Below are 25,104 nucleotides of genomic sequence, written 5' to 3' on the forward strand. Positions count from 1 at the left end.
GAACTTCAAAATTCTTTTAATGTTTATGAAAAACTGAATGTCTATTTGAGCCCTTATATTTTGTAATATATACTCAAATTTTACAAATGAATAGGTCTAGAGGGAGCGCTTTAGTCGTGACAGGTGAGAGGACGGACACATAATAGATTCACTTTTTGTGTTGCAATGCATTGTTGCTCATGTCAATCAAATCTAACGTTGCTGTTAAAAGCAAGACTATTGTGATTTTTAATATATCTAGCTCATTTATGTACATATTTAACGCGTATAGCCTGCTTTTTAAAATCAATAATCAATAATAATCTTAATTTTATAGGTAAAAATTAGAATTTTAGATCCGATAAGATGTAATATACAACTTTAAAAAATTTATTATAATTATGTATGGAATTATAGAATTTTTAGCTTTATTTTCTGCAGTTAACTAAAATTTTAATTAATTGTACGAGAACCATATAACCATAATGTTGACCAAAATTCATTATATAGGAACATCTACACTTACATATAATTTTATAATTGCCTATATTTATACATATTCGTAGATTCGTAGATTCTAAGGGAACCGAGTGGGACAGGAGCATCCCCCCAAGCCACCGCAGCCATTTTTGACTTATTGTAGCCACCCCACTCTCCCGTCTATAATATCCCCGTCCCAATCACAAAGCCGGCGATATCCCTAAGGGAGTTGGACAATAGTCCCCGAACACTTAGGGACCCATGTCCAAGACAATTGCGGCGCCGAACAGCCAGTGCCGGACAGTCGCAGAGAATGTGCACGGCGGTCTCATCGCCACCCCCACAAAATCTGCACAGGGGGGAGCCCGACTTCCCCAGCCTGTGCAGGTGGTATTTCACCGGGCAGTGCCCCGTGAAGAAATTCGCAATAGTGCGAACCCGGCTCCTGCTCATCCCCAGCAACTCCGCAGCGAATCCGCCGGAGCACGCCGGAACAAACACCTTCGCATGACGGCACCCCTTCGTGTCCCGCCAGTGACGACTGCATTCCGCCGCGAGTAGGCAGGCAAGCCTGGCCCCCACGGCGGAAGATGCCTGTTTTCCGATGCCAATTCCATAAGTGCAGCAAGGCAGCTCCAGACCAGCTTGGATGTAACCTGAGCTGAACGGAGCGCCAGCAGTGCAGCCCTGCTGTCTGAGAACACATAGATGGTGCGGTTTCTATACCCCCTTTCCAAATTGATTCTCAGACAGATTTCTATTGCATGTATTTCGGCCTGGAACACTGTGCAATACGGGTCAAGGGTTGCATATACACGCGTGTCCGGGCGGACACCGTATACGCCCGAGCCCACCCCCGACTCCGTTTTGGACCCGTCCGCATACCACACGCTCGAATCCGACCTAAGTACCGGACCACCCCGATCCCACGTCCATCGATCAGGAAACAGAACCCTGTACTTGTGGTCGAAGTTGTACCGCGGCAGACAGGTATCTGACATGGTTATCCTTAGAATCGGATCGCCCTCAATGAAGTCTCTGTGAGTTCTGTGGGCCAACTTTAGCCCTGCCCCGTCCTCGCCAGAGAGAAGTCGGTAAGTCACCAGCCGAGCTTCCTTCAATATATGGAGGTGCAGTGGCGGCAATCCGATCATCACCTCCAATGCAGCGGTGGGAGCCGTCCGCATCGCCCCGGTCACTCCCAGGCAGGCCAGCCTCTGTAGCTTTTCCAGCTTGGCCCGCACACCCGCCTGCTGAGCCTTACGGCACCATACAATCGACGCATAGGTGACGATGGGCCTAGCAAGGGCCGTATATAGCCACAGTGCTATTCTGGGACTAAATTTTGTTACAACGTTGTAATATTTATACATATACATATATCATTAATAAATTATTTATAGGATTTGCTAACAATATAATATAATACCGTCATAACGTTACTAATAATATTAATAGAAATTGCAATAAATTAAAAAGAATCGTTTATTTTTGTTTCTTGAATATGTTTTTCTTTACCATTAAAAATGAAATATGTAATGTTTTTTTTAAAAAAAAAAAAATCAAGTTATAATAGAAAATAAACGATATTTATTATGTATTTATTTTTCATCTACTACAAACATACATACATGCATATATTAATGTCTCTTATAACATAGAAACTATGATAATAGAAATTGTAATGTACCTATAGTGCACACTTATTTCTAAGAAAATTTTCAAGATATTATTTAATATTTTCTTCTCTTTTTTTATTTTCTATTTATGTATATATAAAGTAACGAAAATATATTATCTAATATCAAGATTAAATAATAAAAATTGAAAATATTTATTAGTATATAGCCAGGAAGAATGTAAACATGGTAATAAATTATAAGTAAAATTTGAAGTAAACATACAAATAAATTAAGAACCATTTCTTTCATGGTTTTCATTTATAAGTATGTAGGTTTTTGCTAAATATTTCCAATTTCAGGTAGAGAAAATACATACTTACATACATATTTACGTATATATAGTTACTTAAGAGTTGAAAATTCATATGTTCCTAACTATTTTATATTATGTATGTATGTATGCATATATAGATGTTGGAAAGAGAAATAATAAATTTTTTAATATTCCTCTATAGTAAAAATGGTGAGAAAAAAAAACAATTATCTATTATTTCACAGGCATCTATATATATTCTATATTTCTAGAAATTAAATAGTCTTTTTATTTGTAAAAAAACTCATACTCTACACACAAATGCAAAAAATATTAGGATGTTTTGTATATTATAAGAGTTTATAATTATTTCCGTTGCGTGTTTAATTCTTAAAAACAAAATTTTTAGGAATTATAAAATCACACTATGTACATATTATACATACATATGTTTTTAAATTATATTTACATACTTGTACTATAATAAGTAAAATAAAATTTTAAAATGATTTTCATTTAATTTTATTTACCTGAATCACTTAAGGTTGATACTATTTGCATATGACGACAAAATGCTTGATATTCACCAGGTTCTCCTGCAGAAATTTTTATTTCACTCATATGTTTTGTAAAAGCACCAACTATTGCAGCTAATTTATCAAATGCATCTATATTGATATGACCATTCGGTAATCTTAAAGAAGATATTTGGAAAAAAAAATTAAATAAATAATGCTATTAAATGAAAGAAAAAATTCTTAATTTTTTAAAAGTCAAAAAAAAAAAAAATTAATTTTAATTTAATTCACTCATATTGAAAATTACTATTTTTGTTTTGTAACTAAAATACTGTAGTACTATAAAATACTTTGACATTGATAAAATATTTCAATGGTTTCATACTTAATCTATTGTGAATTCATTTTAAATTCATTGTATTGCTATTTTAATATTGCAAAAATATTCTGCTAGTACAAATTCAAAACCTTATTGTGAATTTACATCTGCATACATGTGTTTGAAAAAATTTTCGGGGAATTACCAATTTTTATTTTCGATTTCAATACAATTAAGTTGTTTATTTAAATTGCTTCAATGTTTGCACATACATGCTTATGTTATATACTCGTATAAATAACAATATACATATGGATATACAATTTTTTTATTATATTGTTAATTAGGGAGAGCTTTTCATATTTCTTATGCTTGCCGTCGTCATATTTAATCGATTTTCTAAATACCTACATGCAAAAAATGTATATTTTATCTGGACTTATACATACGTATGTATGTATATTTACATATTTACAGGCATATACATAAACATAATAAAGTACTATGTATATTAGATTGTCGATTATTTATAGAAATTAAAATTTGCAATATAATCAGTTTTTTTTTCCATAAATAGAAAATATTTTTCGCCGATAGTTTATTAGTTGAAAGTATTTCTTGAAGCTAAGTAGCATTATAAATTGTGCGAGTATATTTAAAAATTTCAAGAATTTTAAAAGTTTAATTGTGAAATTAATAAAAGATTTTTATTTTTGGTAAGCAATAAAATTTTAATATTAAAATTATGAGTATTTCATATTAATTTGAAATTTGAAAATTAGTAATTACTAATTACATACATAAATAAAGTTAAATTAAGATTAAATATACATGTGTTTCTCTGATTTTTTTTTAAAGAATTTCTGTTTTAGAAAATATTTTGCGAAAATACATACATATACATAAGTACATACATATGTATGTATGCATATGTTTATGATATTTATAGTTTAATGTAGTTTAAAGTACTGTTCAGTTCAGTATACAATACAGAAATAGTTCAACAGCTATGTATAGTTTATTTTCAAATTAAATTAGATACTATCAGAAATTCATGTAACATATTATGTAAATAATATTCTTATGGAGTTGTACAGCTATATTTCGTTATAGCGGTGTTATATAGGGATTTCAATTTATACATTTTGTGAATTCATACAATCATACATAATTATGTATAATCAGTAAGAATAGACATAAAGTCTATCATTAAAATTTCGGAAAATTTATAGATTAAATTTTTGTTAATAATATTTTAAAATAATTTTAAAATTCATTATTTTTTTTTATTTTAATTTTACTTAATTATAGCGAAAATGTCTGATTCACCAAAAAATCCAATGACAAAAGAGGCAGCTAGCAGAATTCAATCACATGCAGATAGAAATCCACAGGCCGATCAAGGATTTAAATCAAGAGCACAATCTACAGCTGATACAAGAGCCAATAAAAAATAAATTTACATACTAAGTATGTAAGAATATTATCTCAAAATAAAACTGCTAAAAATGCAGAATCTCTAAAAAAAAATTTTTTTTTTAATTTTCTTCATCATTATTCAATATTATGCTGAATAACCATATTAGGTCAGCCCAATACATATTAAAAAAATTTAAATTTGGTATTATACAAAATGATTAAAATTGTTTAAAAGTATTTGGTTAAACGGTCAGGTCCCAAAAACAAAAGACTTTTAATAATTTTACGAATATTTTAGAATTAAAAAATTTTATAATCTTATTAAAATATTTTTATTATCTAAAAATTAAAAACTATTATATTTCTTTTAATTATTAAATTAAATATTAAAAAAAAAAACTTACTTTTGTAAACAATTTTCTCGAACTGTAAGTGCTAATTTGACGATGTCAGAGAAAACTGGTATAACAACCCAATCATTTGATTTTATTTTATTTTTTGTTGAATTAGATATTTCTATTGTACTACTATTTACATTTTGTAATTCCATTTCATTTGCTACTCCATCTATATCATTTAAATGTATAGATGCAGATGAATTTATTGATTTTCCTAATAATGTTGATGTTCCAGTTAAATTAGAACCGGATGTATTTATTAATATTGAACCACTACTATTTTCATACATATTTGATGATTGTTGTTTATTTTTTAATGAAATTTTTGATATTTGATGTGATTTGGTTTCTACTATATTATTAACATTATTTTGTAAAAATTTATTTTTTTCATTTAAAATTATGGTTTGTTTACTCCATAAATCTCCATATCCTTCAGCGTGTCGTTGCATACAATCTAATTGCTGGCATGTTGTTGATAATTTACTCCACTATTAAAAAAGGAAAAAATCAATTAAAATTTATGGGCATGTACATATAATAAAAGTTCAGAAATATGTATATACATATATGTATATATATGTATATATGAATGTGCATATACAAATGTATGTTTTGGAAAATATTTGAATACGTTCTAATCTTATATTTTGTGCTATGGAATGATAATACACATATAAATAGTAAGTAAAACTTTTTAAATATTCTGCATTAAGATTTGTGCACATCTACATACATACATATATAATTAGAAAGGTTAGGTATTTTTGAAAATATAATTCTTAAGTATGAATTTATACATTTATGCAATTCTGCACATTTAGTGAATTGTTGACGTTTTTATTATTAAACTTTTTTGTTATTTATAAAAAAAAATCACACTATGCTGTTATTTCATGAAGTTATGAGTATCTAAGGTATATCCCTCATATTGATAAATATATATGTACATATGCAGATATATATATGTATAAGAATTTAGTTTCGGAAAAAATAGATTTACTGAAGAAATTCTGTTCCCATACAGATTACATATTTTAATTTTTACGCAAAATTATAATTTACTATGAACGTATTAAAATCTTGTGCTAGCAATAATATTTAGTACATTAAATTTTTAGCTCTGATAACAATATTTCCCTTTACTAAATCGGGAAAATACTTTGTTTTCATATTTTAAATTTAGATTTATTTTTTACGATAAAAGCTTTTCTAATTTATAAAATGTTAACAAATAACATAATTAGAAAAATAATTTATGCAAAAAGTTTTAGATTTTAAAGAGCTTCGTGAACAAAACTGTTTTTTTTTTACGTTCCTTTTCATACTTCATTTTCATCTGGTAATAAAGTTAGAATAAAGGTTGAACAATAAACATTTGCGGAAAAAAAATCCATTAAAGTTACTAAAGCGAGTTATGAAGTAAGAAAAAAATTAATTTAAAATTAAAATTTAATAATAAATTAAAGCTTTAAATGATGAACCGCATTTTGAAGTTCAATGGGACGCATGCTGAACATAGGCAGCACTTTGCCGACGGCTGATATAAAGTGTGTGTAGATTTTGCTAACAAATTAAATAAGTCTGTGATAAGCAATGTTTACTGTCAAATTTGATATACAATATTTTTGTTTATGAACACAAATATAACACAGTTTTTATAACATATTGCGATATACGGTGTTTATTTAAATATACTTGTGTACATACCTAAGAAAACATATATTATTACCTTGTTAAAGTTAAAAATATTAAAAAATCAGAAAAATTGTTTACAACTCTTTTTAGAAAATTTAATTTTGATTACTGAATTTCCGCTGCTCTGGCTTGTTTATTTCTTTATTTTAAAATTAATGTTAAAAATTGTTAATGGTATAATTTCATTAAATTTATAGTGTTATCTTTTTGATTTGATTTGTTTTTTCAATGAAGTTGGTCACTCCATAATCGACCGGAATATGTATATTGTATCGTTTAGCGAAAATATTACGAAAGATTATGAAATTAAACGCATTTTCAACACTTGTTTTCAATTTTGTGGAAGTAAGTAAGCTTTTAGTAAACATACCTGGAAAAATGTATTTTAAGCTCTTAGTGGAGTTTCGCTTTGGACCATTGGAAGTAATAAAACTAGAAAATGTAAAATCGGCCCCTATCTCAGCTTCCGAGTATGGATCTTTCCAAAAAAAAAATAATTGCATAGTTTTAATACCCCGAATTTAAATATTAAATTCCAAAAATTGGATTCAAGGCCTGACATATTCCAAAAGTTGATGAATTCGTGACATTAAAACTCAAGTGTAAAACTCCGTGACTCAAAAATAAATCTACACTTAAAATTTCATCAAAATCGGTTAAGTCGAACTTAAGATACGAGCTTTTTCCAATACAAATTGTACATTTTGATTGAGCTCCATCCGAACGAATTATAGGTGACTCTATGACACACGCGGCCACATACAGGCAGACGGACCGACATCTCCCCAAAAAAATTTTTTTACGCTTACCATGGTGCGTTTCCACCGAAAATTCGATATGCAAAATTTGGAGCCATCACATGACCTTCCTTATTGTATGCAATGCGGTCGTTAGGAAAAGATATACAAAAACACAAAAAGAGAGACAGCTTCTTGTATACGTTCAGAGTAAATTAATAATATTGTAACTTAAACTTAATAAAAGGAACTTAAGTGCTCTGTAACACTGTTTAATATCATTAAAATCATTGAATTAAGTTTTGTGAATTTCAAACGTGATTTGATAATTCATTTAATTTTTAATTAATTTTTTCTTAGAAGTTTGAATATACTCGTAAAACTATGTACATACATATGTATATTGAGTTCTATTTGACACTCAATATATAGTTTCATATTATTTTCTTTTGAAATTTTTTAATGTGTATTATAGACACATAAATAATATACATATACAATATATACACACATAATATAATATTCTCATTTAATTTAATTTAATAAAAATTCAAATACTTTCATTATTATAAAAATACGAGTATATGTATTTCTATTTCAAATATATTTTATGAAATATTTCTTTGACAAATTTAAGAAATTCAATATGTAAATTACAATAATACCCATTTAGCTGCTTCCCGCTTAGGTACATCAAGTTTTTTAGAACTTTTACTTTCTCCATTATATTCAACATCAAAAAAATCGGTGAATTGCGTTTCTTATAACTGCTTAAATCGTTTAAGTGCATTCCTTTTTGAAGCACATAATTGTTCTAAAAATAATTTTAATTTGTTCTGCAATTCATCGCTCTCTTGCCTCAGACTCAAACCAAAAAACCAAATTTTTTCGAAAGTTTTTGAAAAAAAAATGGTTTGCATACGTCTAATTTCAAAGTTGCTTTTATTTGTGCAGTTAAACGGGTTCGGTTAAGAGCTCTATTCGGATAAGTGTTTACAAAAATTGCAGTTTTTTTTTGACGCACTTAAGCGGTTATAACTGTTGTTAGAATTTCAAATAAAAATGCAGAGACGGTTCTATTTTTGACTTCTAAAAAGATCCCTAAAATAATTATATATCGTATGTATATATATGTACATAAGTACGTATAGAAGGATTCATATTTATGGTAAGAGTTTTGATAATTATTACTTCTGAACTTTTTATTCAATTTAATAAGTCTGTTTTATCATTATAGATAAATACACTCTTCTTGATGGGCATTGTCGCCTTAGGGCTCACCTTAAAAGGCTTGGCCTTGGAAAAGAAGATCAAACAGCATATCATTTAGAAACTATATAGTCTCAAATATTGTAAGTCAAATCTGTTTATATTGTTAAATTAAAACGAATACGGTTTTAATATTTTTATTTATTAGTAAAAATATTCTTTGAATAACCCTTGAATTAAGATAAAACCTAGTTAATTCTTTTTCATTCATGCATATTATTATATATCTTAATTTTTCTTTCAGACTAGTGTAAGAATAAGAAATAAAAGTCTTAAAATACATTGTGTAAACGCAGTATTTTCTTGTGAATTCATGTAGATTATAGTCTATTTAACTTGTTTCGAATATTTAATTTACACATTTTTTTTATTTACTCTTTCAGTTTTATTATATCTACATGTTTATACGGTTTAAGGAATGTAATACTTATGTAGTATATATATACTTCATATTAACAACAATATATTTTTTATGTTAGTGTGTATTTTTATACATTTGGGATTATCATTAAAATTGTATTTTAATCTCAGCTAATATAATTTTTTTTTTCTCATTTAATACGAATTAATTGGTATATTTGCTTAATTCAGTAATAATAAATATATACGTATATCTAAGTAGTATTGATGTATGTATGTATGTATAGAATGTAAATTGTTGAGACGATATTCTAAAAATGATTGTGGAAAAGAGAAAAGCAAAAATCCCGAAAAGCAAATATGGAATTATTTATATATTATGTAAGAAAGTTATTTAAAAAAAAAACTCTATACCTATTCCAAATTCTTTTTGTTGGTTTGCTCTATTTGTATTAATGTAGTACAAGCAACAGCGTATACTTAAAGGCATGCTCCGACTCTCAAGAGGAATCATGAGGTTTAATCTATGTCCCATAAGCTTATATGCTTTACAACTCTTTATTCCACTGTTTTCCCGGAACTATATACCATAATTTTATTTCAAACTAACTGTTCCATACTAACTGTTTTATTGTTATTATGAAATTATTCTCACCTTTGAAATCATGAAATCGATAAAATACCGATTGGGATGATTTTAAAAACGGAAATGCATAATTTAAACCTGAACGTAATATGTATGCATATATACTAATATTATACTGAGTAATAAAAACCACCTCAATCTTAAGGATTATAATTTCTTATATATTTAAATACACACATACATATATAAAATTAATAAAAATAACGAGAATTTGAAGATTTTTAAGATAATATGAGAATCAACAAAATGATTTTGATATGAAAAGAACTTAGATTAATAAAAATTTCAAAAATTCGATTAACAAAACTGATTAACTCACACGTATAATATAAAAACAAAATTCATTTAAGATTACTAGGTGTTATATACTATTCTCCTGCTGAATATCTTATAAAATATTAAATAATTCATGTAATTATAATCTTTGACTGAAGCATTTATGGTAAATAAATTAATATGAAAATTTTTATTATAAATTAATTATGTATAAAGAGTATATGTATATATAGAAACATTAATATGGATATAGGTAAGTATAATTCTCAGGGACTTACACCTTTTTTTACGATACATTTATGTTTATTGTATGCATGTATATGAGGCATGGTTTAAATTGATATATATATATATATCAATATATGAAAAGGTTTTTCTTATAATAAGAATATTAATAAATTATTAAATATGCGTACGTATAAGTTTTTCATAAAAAGGAAAAGATATAAATTCATTTAAAAAAATTGCGCTTAATCTAATACAATGTAACTACTTTTTAAGTTTGTAAAGTTTTAAGAATTTATGAAATATGAAAATTATATTGTATCATTTTTATATCAAGAAGTTTCAACACATTTAATGAAATCTAAATTATAAATTTTGGTTCGGTTGATTTCTTTTAATATAGACGATTTGATTAGGTCAATATTAATGAAGAAATTTTAAAAGCCGTGAAATAGAAATTGCATTTTCTATAGAAATCAATTCATGATTCCTTAAATCAACCTTATGCATGTACAGCATTTGGCCAACTATTAAAAAATTAGTTTTTCTAAAAACAATACGTACTTAATATTTAATATTTTTTATTGCTTATGCTTTCGATGGCAACTACTGCCTAGAAAATCTTTTACAGGGTGTTTTGCATAAGGTGGCAATTAATTTCAGAGGGGGGGTAGGGGTGTAGAAATATTTGTTTTCGAGCTACAGCTACGGACTTTTCCTCCATATAAATAAATGCGTATAACTTCAAAACCATATAACATAGAGTTATCATTATTAGCTTGTTTTACAGGCGATTGACTGTTATTTATTTTTGGTCTTACAATTAATTTGATTTGAACCATAGTTTTCGAGATACAGCTCGTCAAAATCAAAATTTTTTTACAAAACTCGAAATTTTTCGAAAATTTTTATTTTTTTTTTGTTTTTTTTTGATTCGTAGCGAATCGAATACAATGAGGTCTAAAAGTTAACCCATATAATTTTTAATTGATCACTTTATTCGAAACACCCTGTATATAAAAATAATTTTAATTAATATTTACTATATATGTATGTATATTAAAAATTTCAATTATAATTTTATTTTAAATTGAATGAAACAGAAATTCGAAACTAATGATTCTTTTATTATAAAAATGTTTGTCACGTACAAAATCATTAAAAATTAAGAAAGTTAAGAAATTCTACGCGTAGGTTTAACTTTAATCACTTTACGGATTTTTTTAACTTTTCATTATGCACTATAGTTATATTTTTGCATATTTAAATAATTTGTTTTTAAAGAATTCCGTGTCAAAATGTAAAATATTTAAATTTTAAATCTAAACACATAGATAAAAATGTTCATTCTTATAGAATGGATAACGAAAAACGGAGCATGAAAATTTACATACAGTGAATGATATAATATGTAAGCAGTAATGAAGGCCTCAGGTAATTGATGAAGTGTTATTATTCGTTACTATACTTAAAGTGATTCCAAGGAACGCATAAGCATATGACAACTTTAGAAAAAGTAAGTCTTTTATATTTTAAGGAACTCAATTTTATTAATGTCATTTACTTTTTGTAGAAGAATAAAAACTCTGTAGTCATCATTCATGATGCAGTTATATTTCAAAGATATTCCTGAATAGATATACCTCTTAATTTTTTTGCTATAACAAATCTTGATTATATTTTTTTGTTTAAATCTTGAAAAGGTGAAATATTTTTGATTTATTTAAATTAAATTTCTAATCTTGTAATTATACATTGTAAATCTTTCTTTTTAACTGTCCTTTGTTTAAATCTCTTTAATTAATATAAAATATATAATTTTATATGTATGTATGTCATTCAAGTCGATTTAACAAAGATACTTTTCAATTTATTCGTTTTGATTCTTAGAAATTTTCTTTAACTATTCTTTCTATTTAACTTTTATTGTCATTTTCATTGTTTTTATTGACTAATTTCTATTTCTAATAAGTTTGGACAAGAATACTAATGTTATTTAACGAGAATATTATTAACGAGGATTCTATATACATATACTTATTTGCTTAAATAAGTTTTATGTTTTCCTTTTCTTATAGTGATTTTCATTGATTCAAGTGAAATGAAAAGCGTTTTAATTTGTAAAATATTTATTTTTCTATGAATTTAGTGATAATTGATTTAATTTGCCGTAAATGTGTTTTTTTTTTTCACTAGTTATTTGGAAGAGTGATAATTATAAAGGTGGATCTATGCAGAATATTTTAGGAGAAGATTTATTTAATTCAAGTATAATTTACAGTAATGCTTAGAGTTTCGAATTCATATAAATAAAATGCGGAACGGAATTTAAAAGCAAATAAGATTCTTGCAATTAGTTTAATATAAAAAAAATATTGACTGCATTTATTTTAATTTATTAAATTCAACCATATTTAGTACTATTTCTACTAATTTATTTCAAAAGTTTAAAAGCGAAATAAAATATTCATATTATATATGTATAGGTATAGGTACTTCTCTCATTTATTTGATGAATTTTTAAGAGTAAACTTATTTTTCTGTTCTTATAATCACAGGTATACTTACCAAGTGATATAGTGTCATAGCAGTTTTCTTATTTTAGCAGTTGCAAAACCGTGTCATCCTCATAGTAAATTCACATGTGAAATTTCATTAAAATCGGTTCATCCGGATTTGGAAAAGAAAAACCGACTGACTGACAGACAAACAGATACACATATCCCTAAAAATAGCTTATTTATGTTTTCATAGATAAACGCATTTCCGTCGAAAGCTCTACATGTGAAATTTCCTACCATCACATAACTTTCCTTATTTTATGCAATGGTGTAGGTCAATCAGTACTAAATTTCACCAAGTGACAAATAAAGTGAATTAAGTTATTTGGCATTCAAGTGGAATTTTTTATTATATATATTTAAGTGTCATGTCAATATCGAGGCGGCTCGATTGGTTGACAATCAAAACTTTGTTAGGAGACTTAAACGTACGAGACCTCTCGAGTTAGTTTAGAGTTTTTTATCTGGAACAATGAGTACTTAGTACGCTATTGTGCCAGATCAAAGGCTTGTAAATAATCAAAAAGGTTAGAGCAAAATTAATGGTTAATCGTTTTCGACTAGTTTTATAGTTTATTTTGAGGAGGGTGTTTTTTAGTGGATTAAAGTTCCACACTACTGCTTTTCGTCTGGCAGTGTCTTTCGAGATTTTTCACCCTTCCTCTCTAAAAAAAAAAAAAAATATATATATATATATGTAGATTTAAGTTACTGTGAGAACGAACGGCTAAATAATGTTCATAAATTTGCATAAGCTTTACCTGAGCTTTATTTGATATGCCAGAAATTTCTTTGTTGTGTCAAATATGAAAGTTGTAAAACCATACGTATACGTATAAGCTTTGTGTATTGAACACGAAATTTTTTAAATTTAAACCGTAATCATTTGTATATTTGCACTTTTTGAACAACATAGAGTAAAATTATACGAGTACATTTAATTTATGTATTTTTAGTATTCAATTTTAGTAAACAAAAATTTTTATGACATGATTTTATTTATTGGCATATCCTATTTTAATGTTTTAATTTTATTAATTTAATAATCATCTGACATAATTTTTATGCAATAAATATGTATGTATATATATTACACGTTTAATAATTTTGTTTTCCTTCACAATTTGCACAATACAAATTTGAAATTTTGAAGTTTTTTGATTATAATTTTTGATTATACGAGTAATTTTTATTATTACGAGTATACTTGAAATGTATGTGAATATTTCAATACATACATATACAAATATGCTATTATGTTTTGATAATATTATATTAAGAAATGAGAGAACATAAAATGTTAAGAACTTAATCATACTGTTGTAATAAGTTATTCTTAAAAATAAAATAATAAAATTAATGTATACATATAATAATACATATGTATGTATAGCCTTTTAAAGGATTCATATATTATATTATATACATGTATCTCTGAGTACATTAGTACATACTTATATAGCTAGTCTTATTTTTCTTCTTATTTCCTTTTTTTCTTACATTAGAACTGAAAGTATCAACCAAAAAAAAAATGAAAGACTGTCATTCAAAATGATGCTGCAATATTATTGGATTATTATGCTGGTTAGCTTTATTCGGCTTTTAAATGAAAATGAAATAAAATTTCTGTATTTCGTGGGATCATAAAAAAGATTTTAAAAGCCAGTAAAGTCATTACAAATAAATGAAAAGTTATACAAAAAAAAAAAAAAATACATATTCTTTTTATTTTGAATAAAACGAGAAGTTAAATAAAAATTTTATAAACGTTATTTTTCTTTTTGAGAATATGGCTTTACGTATTTAAATTAAAATGAAATGTACATATATTAAGGCAAGAGGATATTACAAAAATAAAAAGTATGCATGTAGACTCATAAATAAAATATAAAATGAAATTCCTATGTATTTACTTTATGTAAAGATTATGGTATTACTTTTCTCTTTTATACACAATATATTAATAATATTGTATAAATTAATTGTTTTACGACCGAAAGGATGATTGTGTATGTATCGTTGACTAAAGAGAATTTCATTAAGAACACAGTACAATCGTGTATAATGTGAAACTTTATACCCGCCACGCGGTTTAATACAAATGCCCATCATAATGTAATTCATAATGTGCATCATAATTTAACGCAGTGAATATGTAAGTATTAACTATAGTTAACGCGCGGTCTTGGGTGTTCATTGACCTGCGACTAGCTTTCAAGAGGCGGTATTTAAAGCTTCCGGTAGGAGATAAAAGTACGTTTTGATATGGAAGAGGAAATGGGTGACCGCAGAACGGAGTCTTTGGGGCGGCTAATGATTATTTGCGGTTTGTATTACATGGGGGATTGTCAATTTATTTCTGGTCGCCGGGCGGTTGTTGTATTACATGGGTCAGGTGGGGTCCCTTCACTTCCTACTAGTACAATTATGTAGCGAGTAAATAATTTCATAAAGATTCCGAAATTAATAAAAGTTGAGTAGGCAATTTTAAGGTAGCAGCGTGAGGCACAATAAAAAATTATCGAAAGTATTTTTTTAAATATAAAATTTTGATCTTTATCTCGCCTTATCCATTTAATATTAAAACAAATTTTATAATTCGACGGTATATAATTTTTGAAAAGAGAGAAACTGCTATTCTAATAAAATGGGGATTTCTATTAAATAAAAATCTTGTGTTTTCTATAAAATGCTGTTAGAAGAGTTTTAAGTAATTGCAGTTGAAATGTTTTAATGACTGTGTTTATTAAAAAATCCAGCTAACTATAATTGATGAGACGTTGCCGATTGTAAATTTAACTTTCTCCTTGAAAATTAAAAATTTTATTTTAATAAAATTCTTATAAAATTTTTCTATTATGAAACTTATATAATTTATACCAATATGTCAATATTTTGTTTGTCTTCTTTTACATGTAATAATAAATAGAAATGTACAAAGATATAAAATGTACTGAAACATTATACATAAATGTACATAAATACGTTTTTTGCACGGAGTTAAATGTGTCAGTTGATTTTATACTGCGGTAAAATTATAAAATAATTTTAAATTAACAAAAATTTTAATACATGTAATAAATTTTATTGATATGAGATTCTTTTACATAAAATTGTATTTTTATTAATTACTTCTGATCGGTACACGATATAAGTATTTTTATATTAAGGTTATGTTAAATTATGTTAAATAAATACTTATTTTATTTAAAACAAGAAACAAAAGTAAAAAATAAATTTTTGATTTAATTTTTTACTTATTAAAAATACTGCAATTTATTCTTAATACGAGTAATATTATGTTTAAATATTTATGAAAATTAAGGAAGTACTTTCATATTTGTAAATTGTAAAGACAAAGGATTAAAGGTCTTCTTTATGATTAATATACATAATTATTATATTACTTTGAACGGTAATATATATATTGAGGAAAATTATAATTATAATTTTTATTGTGTTCTGGGAAATTCTATATGAATACAACAAAACTTTCAAATTACACGCAAATTTGTGCGTATATCATCTCTAAATTTCAGATTTCATAGGATAATTTATTATTAAACTATTTAAGAATTAATATTAAGAGTTAATGTCAGATAAGAATTAATTATTGTCAATATTTAAGAAGAATGGTAGCCATTTAGTATGAAGATTTTTTTCTCTAAATTATATAAAATTTTTAAGAGAGAATTTTTTTTACAATTTTTATCCTTTGAGTTCTTCTAATCCGACCTATATAAATTTAACTTGAAAAATATAGTATGTAATTTCATTGTATTTTTATTTTGTTAATGAATATAAAAAAAAAATCTTAATATAAATTAAAGTATGGGAGGTTTATCTAAAATTCTCATTTTCTTTCATTTATTTTTTTTTTTCATTTTAAGTGTGTTTAATTATGATGGTACATTAAGTGGTTAAAACGATAGTAAAAATTTATGGAGCAAAAACATATATGCAATCCACAATTCAATAATAACGTGAAAATAAATAACGTACTTTGTATTACAGGTGTTTGCATTTCTATATGTACATACAAATTACAGTTAGTTTGTAATTCTACATAAATATTATATATGTATATTGTGAAGGAATGATTCAGGCAATTAATTTCAATTGGATTTGAGTTAAGTTGTGTTTATAAAGTTTCATTTATTTTTTATTCTTGTGGTTCTTTTATTGTTGAAAAAGGACGATGCAATAATGAAAATAATTTAATGTAGAAAATTATAAAAACATGAATATTATAATAAATTTATTATGTATTTGGAACAAATACTTATGTAAGACAATAATTGTGTATACGTGCTTCTACATTTTAAAAAAAAATTTAATTTTTAACACAATATAGGAAAAGATCAGTGAAATCGAAATTTCATAGTTTTCCTAGGATTATTAATTTTATTAATTGTTTCTAATTATATAATATATATACTTCAAATATACCAGCCTGAATGAACAAACATATAGTAAAAATGGCCCAATATACTTGATCAAATATAACACTTTCTTTAAAATTTCAGAATTAAATTACTGCTTGAGCTTAAATTTTCACCTTGTAAGATTTTTTAGTAATTGCACTGTTTTGTATATTAAGTATAATACATAACGAGAAAAAATAGAGTTGACCTTGTTAACTCTGTCATACCCGTACGAATTTGCTATCCTATGTGCGAATAAATATGTCATAGTTGACTATGGGACAGACTATAATTTTAAGTTAAGATATTAATTTATGCAAAATTTCAGTACTGTGTTTTCAATATTTGCGAAGATAAAACCAAACTACTATTGAAGTTGTATGGTAGCTATCCGAACAAGTACCCCGACCATACCCAATTTCAATAAGGTTCTGGCATTTACTATAACAAACCATTTGGTGAACTTAGCTCAATTAGTTTTTGAATTTTTGCTGGGACGGACGGGCAGACAAAGCTAAATCAACTCAGAATTCGACGCTGATCAAAAACATACACTTGAGTCTATATATAAGACCGTTATTTCTTAGCATTACAAACGGTTTGAAAAGCATAACAATGTTTATTTTATTTTACAATTTTTTAAAAGAATGTATACTCGTATACGCGCACCTGGAAGCAGAATTTTATTGAAGATCTTGTAATAGTGTTAAATTTATTAAAATACAACGATAGTTATAACACTGTTTTTTCTTTATTTCAATTTAAATTTTTTTTTCCTTTTTTTTCAAACAAAAAACGCCATTTCAATTTTGTTTTTGCTTCCTTTAAATTATAAATTCAGAATAAGAAAAAACAAAAAAATAGAAAAATATAAGAAAAAATACAAAATGAAATAAAGAATTTTTTATTAGTTTTAAACGTTAGTATATATAAGTTATACGTACCGAGATAAAAAAAATATCGAGTCTCTTAACAGAATCCTACCCACCCATTATTAATTAGAATTGGTTTTTTGTTTCTTTCATTTTCTTAAATTTAAAATTGGATAATTTTTATATAATATACTACTACCCTCTCTAGTGGTACATTATTGTACCTTTGATTAATTTTACACCATTCTCTTTTAATTTCTACCATACTCTTTTTTTTTTTGTTATTACCGACCGTATTGTGTAAACAATAGGTAGGTTATGTGATGGCAACAAATTTTGCATATCGAGTTTTCGGTGGGAACGTACTTCTCCATAGTAGGGAAGTGTAAATAAACTATTTTTAGCAACCTGTCGGTCTGTCGGTCTGTCGGTCTGTCGGTCTGTCGGTCTGTCGGTCTGTCGGTCTGTGTGTGCACGCGTGTATCTCAAGTTCGGCTGAACCGATTTTGATGAAATTTTATATGTAAGTTTGTTTCCACCATGGCACGGATCGATCAGCTTTTGGTATATATCAGGCCTCGGGAACTGCACTTTTTAGCGGGCCTGTTTTACATTTTTGAACATTTTGAAGAAAATATTCAACCGATTTACTTGAAATTTTATATATAAGCTCAGCTCGACCGTCCGCAAAAATTCGTATGTTTTGGAAGAAATCAGGCATCGGCAACTAGACGTTTACTACGGGCCAAATATACATTTTTGTGTATATAAAGAGAAATAATCAACCGACTTCATTGAAATTTAATATATGAACTCCTCGTATTAAAACAATGAACATATAAATTTTTTGGAAAGATCAGGGCTCGAAAACGGATTTGCGGGCCGATTTTACATTTTTCACCATATCTACGGAACGAATCAATGGAATTTCTTGAAATTTGATATTTGAGTTCTGGTTGCTACCGAAACTAACTGGTGAGCATTTCAAGGAATTCGGGTACCACAAAGCGAAACTCTACTAAGAGCCAAATTTACGTTTTTCTAGGTATGTTAACTATAAGCTTACTAAAGTCCTAAAAATTGGAAAGAAGTATTTAACAGACATTTTTATAATATTCTGTAACACTTTCATTTAACTAGACAATACACAATGCGGTCGGTTATGTGCTGACCACATCAGATTTTTTTTAATTAAGGAAATCGAAATGTACCTAGGTATATAGAGTATTGTATGGATAGAGTGAATTGCTAAATGAACGAATGAACTATTAATGGATTCATTTAAATATATGGGAGCACCTATACCTATACATATTTGTATGTAAATAACAAGCTCTAGTAGGTGTACATCAATATAACTAAAAATCACTTGGGATATACATTTATTTACATTAGTGTGTAATAGGTATGTAAAAACAATAAATTATTATCGTTGCGTTAAATATTGTCGCTCCGTCTGGTGTACATAATATAAAATCAGTGGTGGGGAAAATGGTTTATTTTTATTATATTTTAATTTTTAACTTTAGAAAATTAAATTTTTTCCCCGCTCTTAGTCTCTTTTTTTTGCTTTAACAAATGTAATTATTATTATACTCAAGAGGAAAATTATTGTTATAGAAGAAAATATATAAATATGTATATAATATATCTATATATGTATGTAGAAATCTATGGTTCAAAAATTTTTAAATTGTTGCATATTTAATTAACAATAATAATGAGGAACACGGAAGAAATATTGTTCTGCAATTTTTCTTATTTTATTTTTACATATAGTAAATTTTAATTATTAATTTTTTAAAATGCAAGTAGGGTAAATATTTATTATACATATTTACCTGTATATATACATATTTATTATTATAAATAAAATAATTATTTTATACGAATTGAAAAAGTTTTAATTTTATAATTTATATATGTATATACATAGTTGTATGTATGTTGTGTGTGGAGAGGTTAAGTGCGTAAATATTTGATGCAAAAATTTATTTTTGTTGTTATTTTATTTTTTAAAAATGTAATATAAAATGTAATGTTCTGAAGAATGCAACATTGGAATTGCTAGAATAAATATGCCAAATATTAATAAGTACATAGGCAATTTTACATAAACTCATATATATATACATATTATATGGTATAGGTTAAATTAATCTTAAAGTTGAACATATTTTTAATCCTAACTTTAAATTTCAATTAAAATAATATTAAATTTTTAATGTAAAATTTAAATTGTAGAAAGAAATTTAGAAAATCAGGTTTCTTTAAATTTTTATTATTTATTAAAGTTATTCATGGGTTTTTGAAATTTGTCACTTGAGTCGTGGATTATTTTAAAAAAATAATAAAATAAAAATTTTCACAAGTTGCCGCTATATAAAATTTTTTTTATTATCAGCATAATTTATGTATTCCGATTTTATTACCAAACGCTTATTTTTTAGCATAGCTAAATATTTAAGTCCATTATACTTAAAATCTTGGACATAAATATTCATATACAAATATTTCCCAAATTTATATTTTAATTTTTAATAAAAAAAAGTATAAAATTAAAAATTATTAAAAAGAAGAAATATAATAATAATTATCCTTACCGTTACTTTCAGCCGAGCAATCGGAGGTGATTCTAAAGATTCTAGAATAACAGTAGCACTGTTATAATTTCCAACTAAAAGGCAGTATTGTGCAACACCACTCCATAATTCAACAATTTTACTACGGTCTCTTATACCATTACACTGTGATAAAAGTAAAATTTTTTGTTTTAAATTTCACAAAAAAAAATTTTTTTTGTATTGAGATATTTTTTTTTAATTTACATATGTACTATGTATAGCACATACATATCTACTTAACATAATATGAATAATAAAAGATCTATATGCTATACACATTTGAATATTATAAAGGAGCAAAACATAAGATATGGGACCATTTTTAGAAAGAAGGTTACTAAATTCATAAATATTTTATAATTATTATGTCAGGATTAGGATGTAAAAAATGGTCAGAAAAAATGCTTTTATGTAATTATAGAAGTTCATGCTAGGTCGAGGCCTAATTTTCGTTAACTTTATAAATTATTATTTTAAATAAATAATGAAATTCAAAGAAAACTTTTACGGAATTTTTGTAAAATTTTTTATATCTCATTTAAAGAAAAGTCGGTAAATTAGTTCTTTACTTTCTGGAGATATTGTGGTCTAAGGTGTGATGGCCTATGTTGTGCAAGTCCAATAATATGAAATTAGCAAGCAAAGTAGAAAGCATTGATGGCATTGATTTGCATAGAAGAAGCATTTCGTTTAATAACCACGCAGACCCTTGATATACTTTTTCACCTTCTTCCAATTTAAATTTATATAAATTTTTTGGATATTCAACAAGTAAGTCTATAGAGCAGAACGAACTATTTTTACTTGATCTGCCGGTATATGAGTCCATCTGTTGGCTTGTCTTTTTTCTGCACTGTTTTGAAACAGCAAAATTAGCTTTTATTTATGGATCTTAAATTTTTAACGTTTTCGAAAAATTTAATTTAAATTTTTATTTATTTTTTTTTTTTGGGGCCCAAAACCGCACTGTCACCTCCTAGTGGTAGGCCCCGGTAATGGCGGAGGATAAAGAGGTGATTGAAACGATCAAAGTAACGTTCGTGTCGTGGCGGCGAACCTCTTGCTTTGTGAGTTTCAGCCCTATATCTACACGTCAGCTGACGACAGGCGTCCCAATTCAAGGTGGAACAGCATATGCCGATAACTGCATGGCTAAGGGGGAGCTCAGTCGTTAGTATACGGACTCTGGATACGATTCGCCCTCCAGTTTAAACAAGCCTTCCCATGGCATGCCGGGCTCTGCCATGGATGGCTATACTTTCCCGCGTTACTCGTGGGAGCAAAATGGAGAATGGAATCAATAACAACAACAACAACAGCAACAACAAGAACAATAACTGTTACAAACACAACAACTGCAACAACAACAACAATACTAAGGACGACATTAATGCAAACACAGTTAGTGCTCAAGAGTCTGCGGAACCAGAGCTTCTCTCGACTGATGCAGAGGAGGAACTCCTTCTCACTCCAGTAGAGGAAAAGGCGGCGCCTCCGATGGAGATGGATAATCAGGATCCTCTTTGACCTATTATCCAACAAACTGAGGAGGACCTGAAAAGGTTGGACATCAGGGGAAAAACACAATATTTCTCTGGTGCATCAAGCGGCGTATCGCAGCTTATATCGGGGATGGCATGTCCCCAGAGGAAGCTCGCAGATATGAGAAGAAAAGGCTAGAAAAGGTGAGGGCCTGCGGGTCGGGTGTTGTGGCCAACCATCCCCAGAAGAGGGAAAGGTCAGAAAGCAACACCCCTGATGCAGGGACCTCAAAAAAGAGGTCGATGAATTGCAATGTTGAGAGAAAGGTCCCTAAGAACATTCTTCAACAAAACCCGAAAATGACTTCTTTTCGGGATGCAGTAGCACAGGTCAAGGTGGCCATCACTCATAGACTGCATCCAGAGGAATGGCTATCCGAAGTCCAGATGGGGAAAATCAAAGTAGGCATCATGGATGAAATGGATAAAGTTGTGGATTCTTATCCACAATTCACTGCATCTGACCATTGGTGCAGTGGTTATGGCACCGGTCCTTTAACCGAAGGGTCTCGGGTTCAAACCCCGGTCAGGTCACTATAAAAATTATATTCAATATTATTATAACTTAATATACAATACTAATAAATATTATACAAGTAATTTTCAAATATTCGTAATATTCCATATTAAAAAAAAACTAAGAAAAATAAACAGTAAATATTAATAACCTCAAATAATTAATATAAATAAAACTACGGCAGATTAGTCACCTACCTAGTTAAACTCTATGACGCTATGAAACTAGTGCATGAGAAATCATGCACTAGCCCTATGCTCCTTCTTGGAATGAATAAGGAAAAAAAAAAAAAAAAAAAATCCACAATTCACTGCAGCGTTGCAAAGAAAATGGATGGATATCCGTAACATGGAATAATCAATACACCAGGGAGTTGATAACAAGTGTCTGCAGGAAGATAAAGCCTTGGGATAGTTGCAACGTCGTGGCCCAAACAGCATGTCTGCGTCACCTACGTGGCAAAGGACGAGACAACCGTCAGTCTCTCCAGGGACAAATTCCTAAGCAGGATAGGGAAGCAAAATCCCAGCCTCAAGATGAGATCCTGGAGGTTGCTGAGGTTGGATAAGGAAAAGGACGGGGGCTGCTCTATCACGTTTCCCGTGGATGATTTCGGATTGGAAGATCTACGGAAAGCGGAGTTCCGACTTTTCCTGAACTTCTTCCGTGTTACATTTCGGGTTAAAGGAAGCACCTCTCAAGGTGCTGGTGGCAGGACAGGATGAAATAAAAAACCAACGCCCACCGCGACAACGACGAGCACTTCAGGCCAACCAAAAGAGTCAAAACTCATTGCAAAGTCCCAAGCCAATTGGGAATCCCGGAACTGCTTCGGTATTTGCTGTTGGAAGGGCTAGTGTAGCACCTAGGACGGCAAAAGAGGCTGTGGCAGGGCATAGACAAGAGACAAGAGCCGGAGGAAATGATTTGGCTATAAAGTGCATCCAAATAAATCTACAGCATTCCACCTCGATATCGCCCTTATCCAAGAGCCTTACATAGTGAAGGATCAGGTTAAGGGCCTAACAGGTGAGCTATTGCATGATAATGCAATTGTAGGCAGGTCTAGGGCTTGTATTTTGTTTAGTAAAAGGCTAACGTATTTTCCCATTCCAGATTACTGCTCTATGGATCAGGTAGCTGCGTTGGTGAAAGTGAAGTCTTCCGGGGGTTGGACAGAGTTTATTGTGTGCTCATCCTACCTCCCGGGAGACTGTGCCCACCCAGACGAACAACTGAAAGATTTAGTGGACTTTTGTGGAAGGAGGAACTTCCAACTGATAATAGAAAGTGATACCAATGCCTACCACACCGTCTGGGGAAGCAGTAATATAAACAAAAGAGGTGAGTGCCTACTTGAATTTATATATAGCAATAAATTAATCGTTATGAATGATAGCAATAGGCCGATATTCATAAATGCAATTAGGGAAGAGGTCCTAGACATCACCCTTTGCACTGAGTTTATCGGCAGTAGGGTTAGTGGATGGCATGTCTCAAATGAGACATCGAGCAATAGGAAGTGCCCGTGGTGAATGAATGAAGGGCTTTCAAGGCTTAGACTAAAGACCAGAAAGCTATTCAATAAGGCCAAGGCGTCGGGCTCGTGGGAAGAGTATAAAAACTGACTCACAAAATACAATAAAATAAAATACAATAAAATACAATAAATTTAGGAAAGCGAAGAGAATTTCATGGAGGGCGTTCTAAAAGGGAATTGATGAACTCTCCAGCAGTGCGCGTTTTCACAGGTTGCTTTCCAAAAAGTATGCTAGCGGGGTGGGCCTAATGGAACGGCCTGATGGCTCCATGACTGAGAACGGAAAGCAGACGTTGGAGCTTATGGCGGCAACGCACTTTCCTGACTCGGAGATTCTTCGGAATCACTCAAATGCGGTCATTGAACTGAGGGCATCCTGGCCCAGGAGGGATGACTGGCAACGATCCCCTCTGGTCTTCACGATGGGCAGGATTAGATGGGCTGCTTTCTTTTTCAGGCCCTTTAAATCTCCAGGTGATGACGGGATATATCCTGCATTTTTGCAGAGGGGTTTCCAACATATCATCAGAGCACTGTTGGAAATTTTTCGTGCCAGCTATGCGTGGGGTTACATTCCTCAGGCATGGAGGGTGGCTAAAGTGACGTATATTCAGAAGGTGGGTAAGCGACCAAGCAACCACCCAAGGTCTTTCCGTTCAATCAGCCTTACTTCTTTTCTATTGAAAGCAATGGGAAAAGTGATTGATAGATTTATACGGGACGATGCACTGGGGAGCAATCCCTTGCATGAATCTCAGTACGCCTA

General features: G+C 28.9%; 1 protein-coding gene across 1 annotated transcript in view; it reads right to left on the reverse strand.

The window, feature by feature from the left end:
• The window catches only part of LOC129608261 (ras-GEF domain-containing family member 1B), a 129,118-nt gene that overhangs the window by 10,626 nt on the left and 93,388 nt on the right, over positions 1-25,104 (reverse strand). Inside the window, exons 8-10 of the mRNA XM_055519652.1 lie at positions 20,720-20,863; positions 5,055-5,539; positions 2,925-3,088 (exon numbers count right to left, since the gene is read on the reverse strand). Of these exons, the coding sequence (XP_055375627.1) occupies positions 2,925-3,088; positions 5,055-5,539; positions 20,720-20,863 (793 nt within the window). The remainder of the gene's footprint in view (positions 1-2,924; positions 3,089-5,054; positions 5,540-20,719; positions 20,864-25,104) is intronic.

Source organism: Condylostylus longicornis, unplaced genomic scaffold (assembly GCF_029603195.1).
Source record: "Condylostylus longicornis isolate FDR11 unplaced genomic scaffold, ASM2960319v2 ptg000031l, whole genome shotgun sequence".
In the NCBI taxonomy this organism is placed as follows: Eukaryota; Metazoa; Arthropoda; class Insecta; order Diptera; family Dolichopodidae; genus Condylostylus; species Condylostylus longicornis.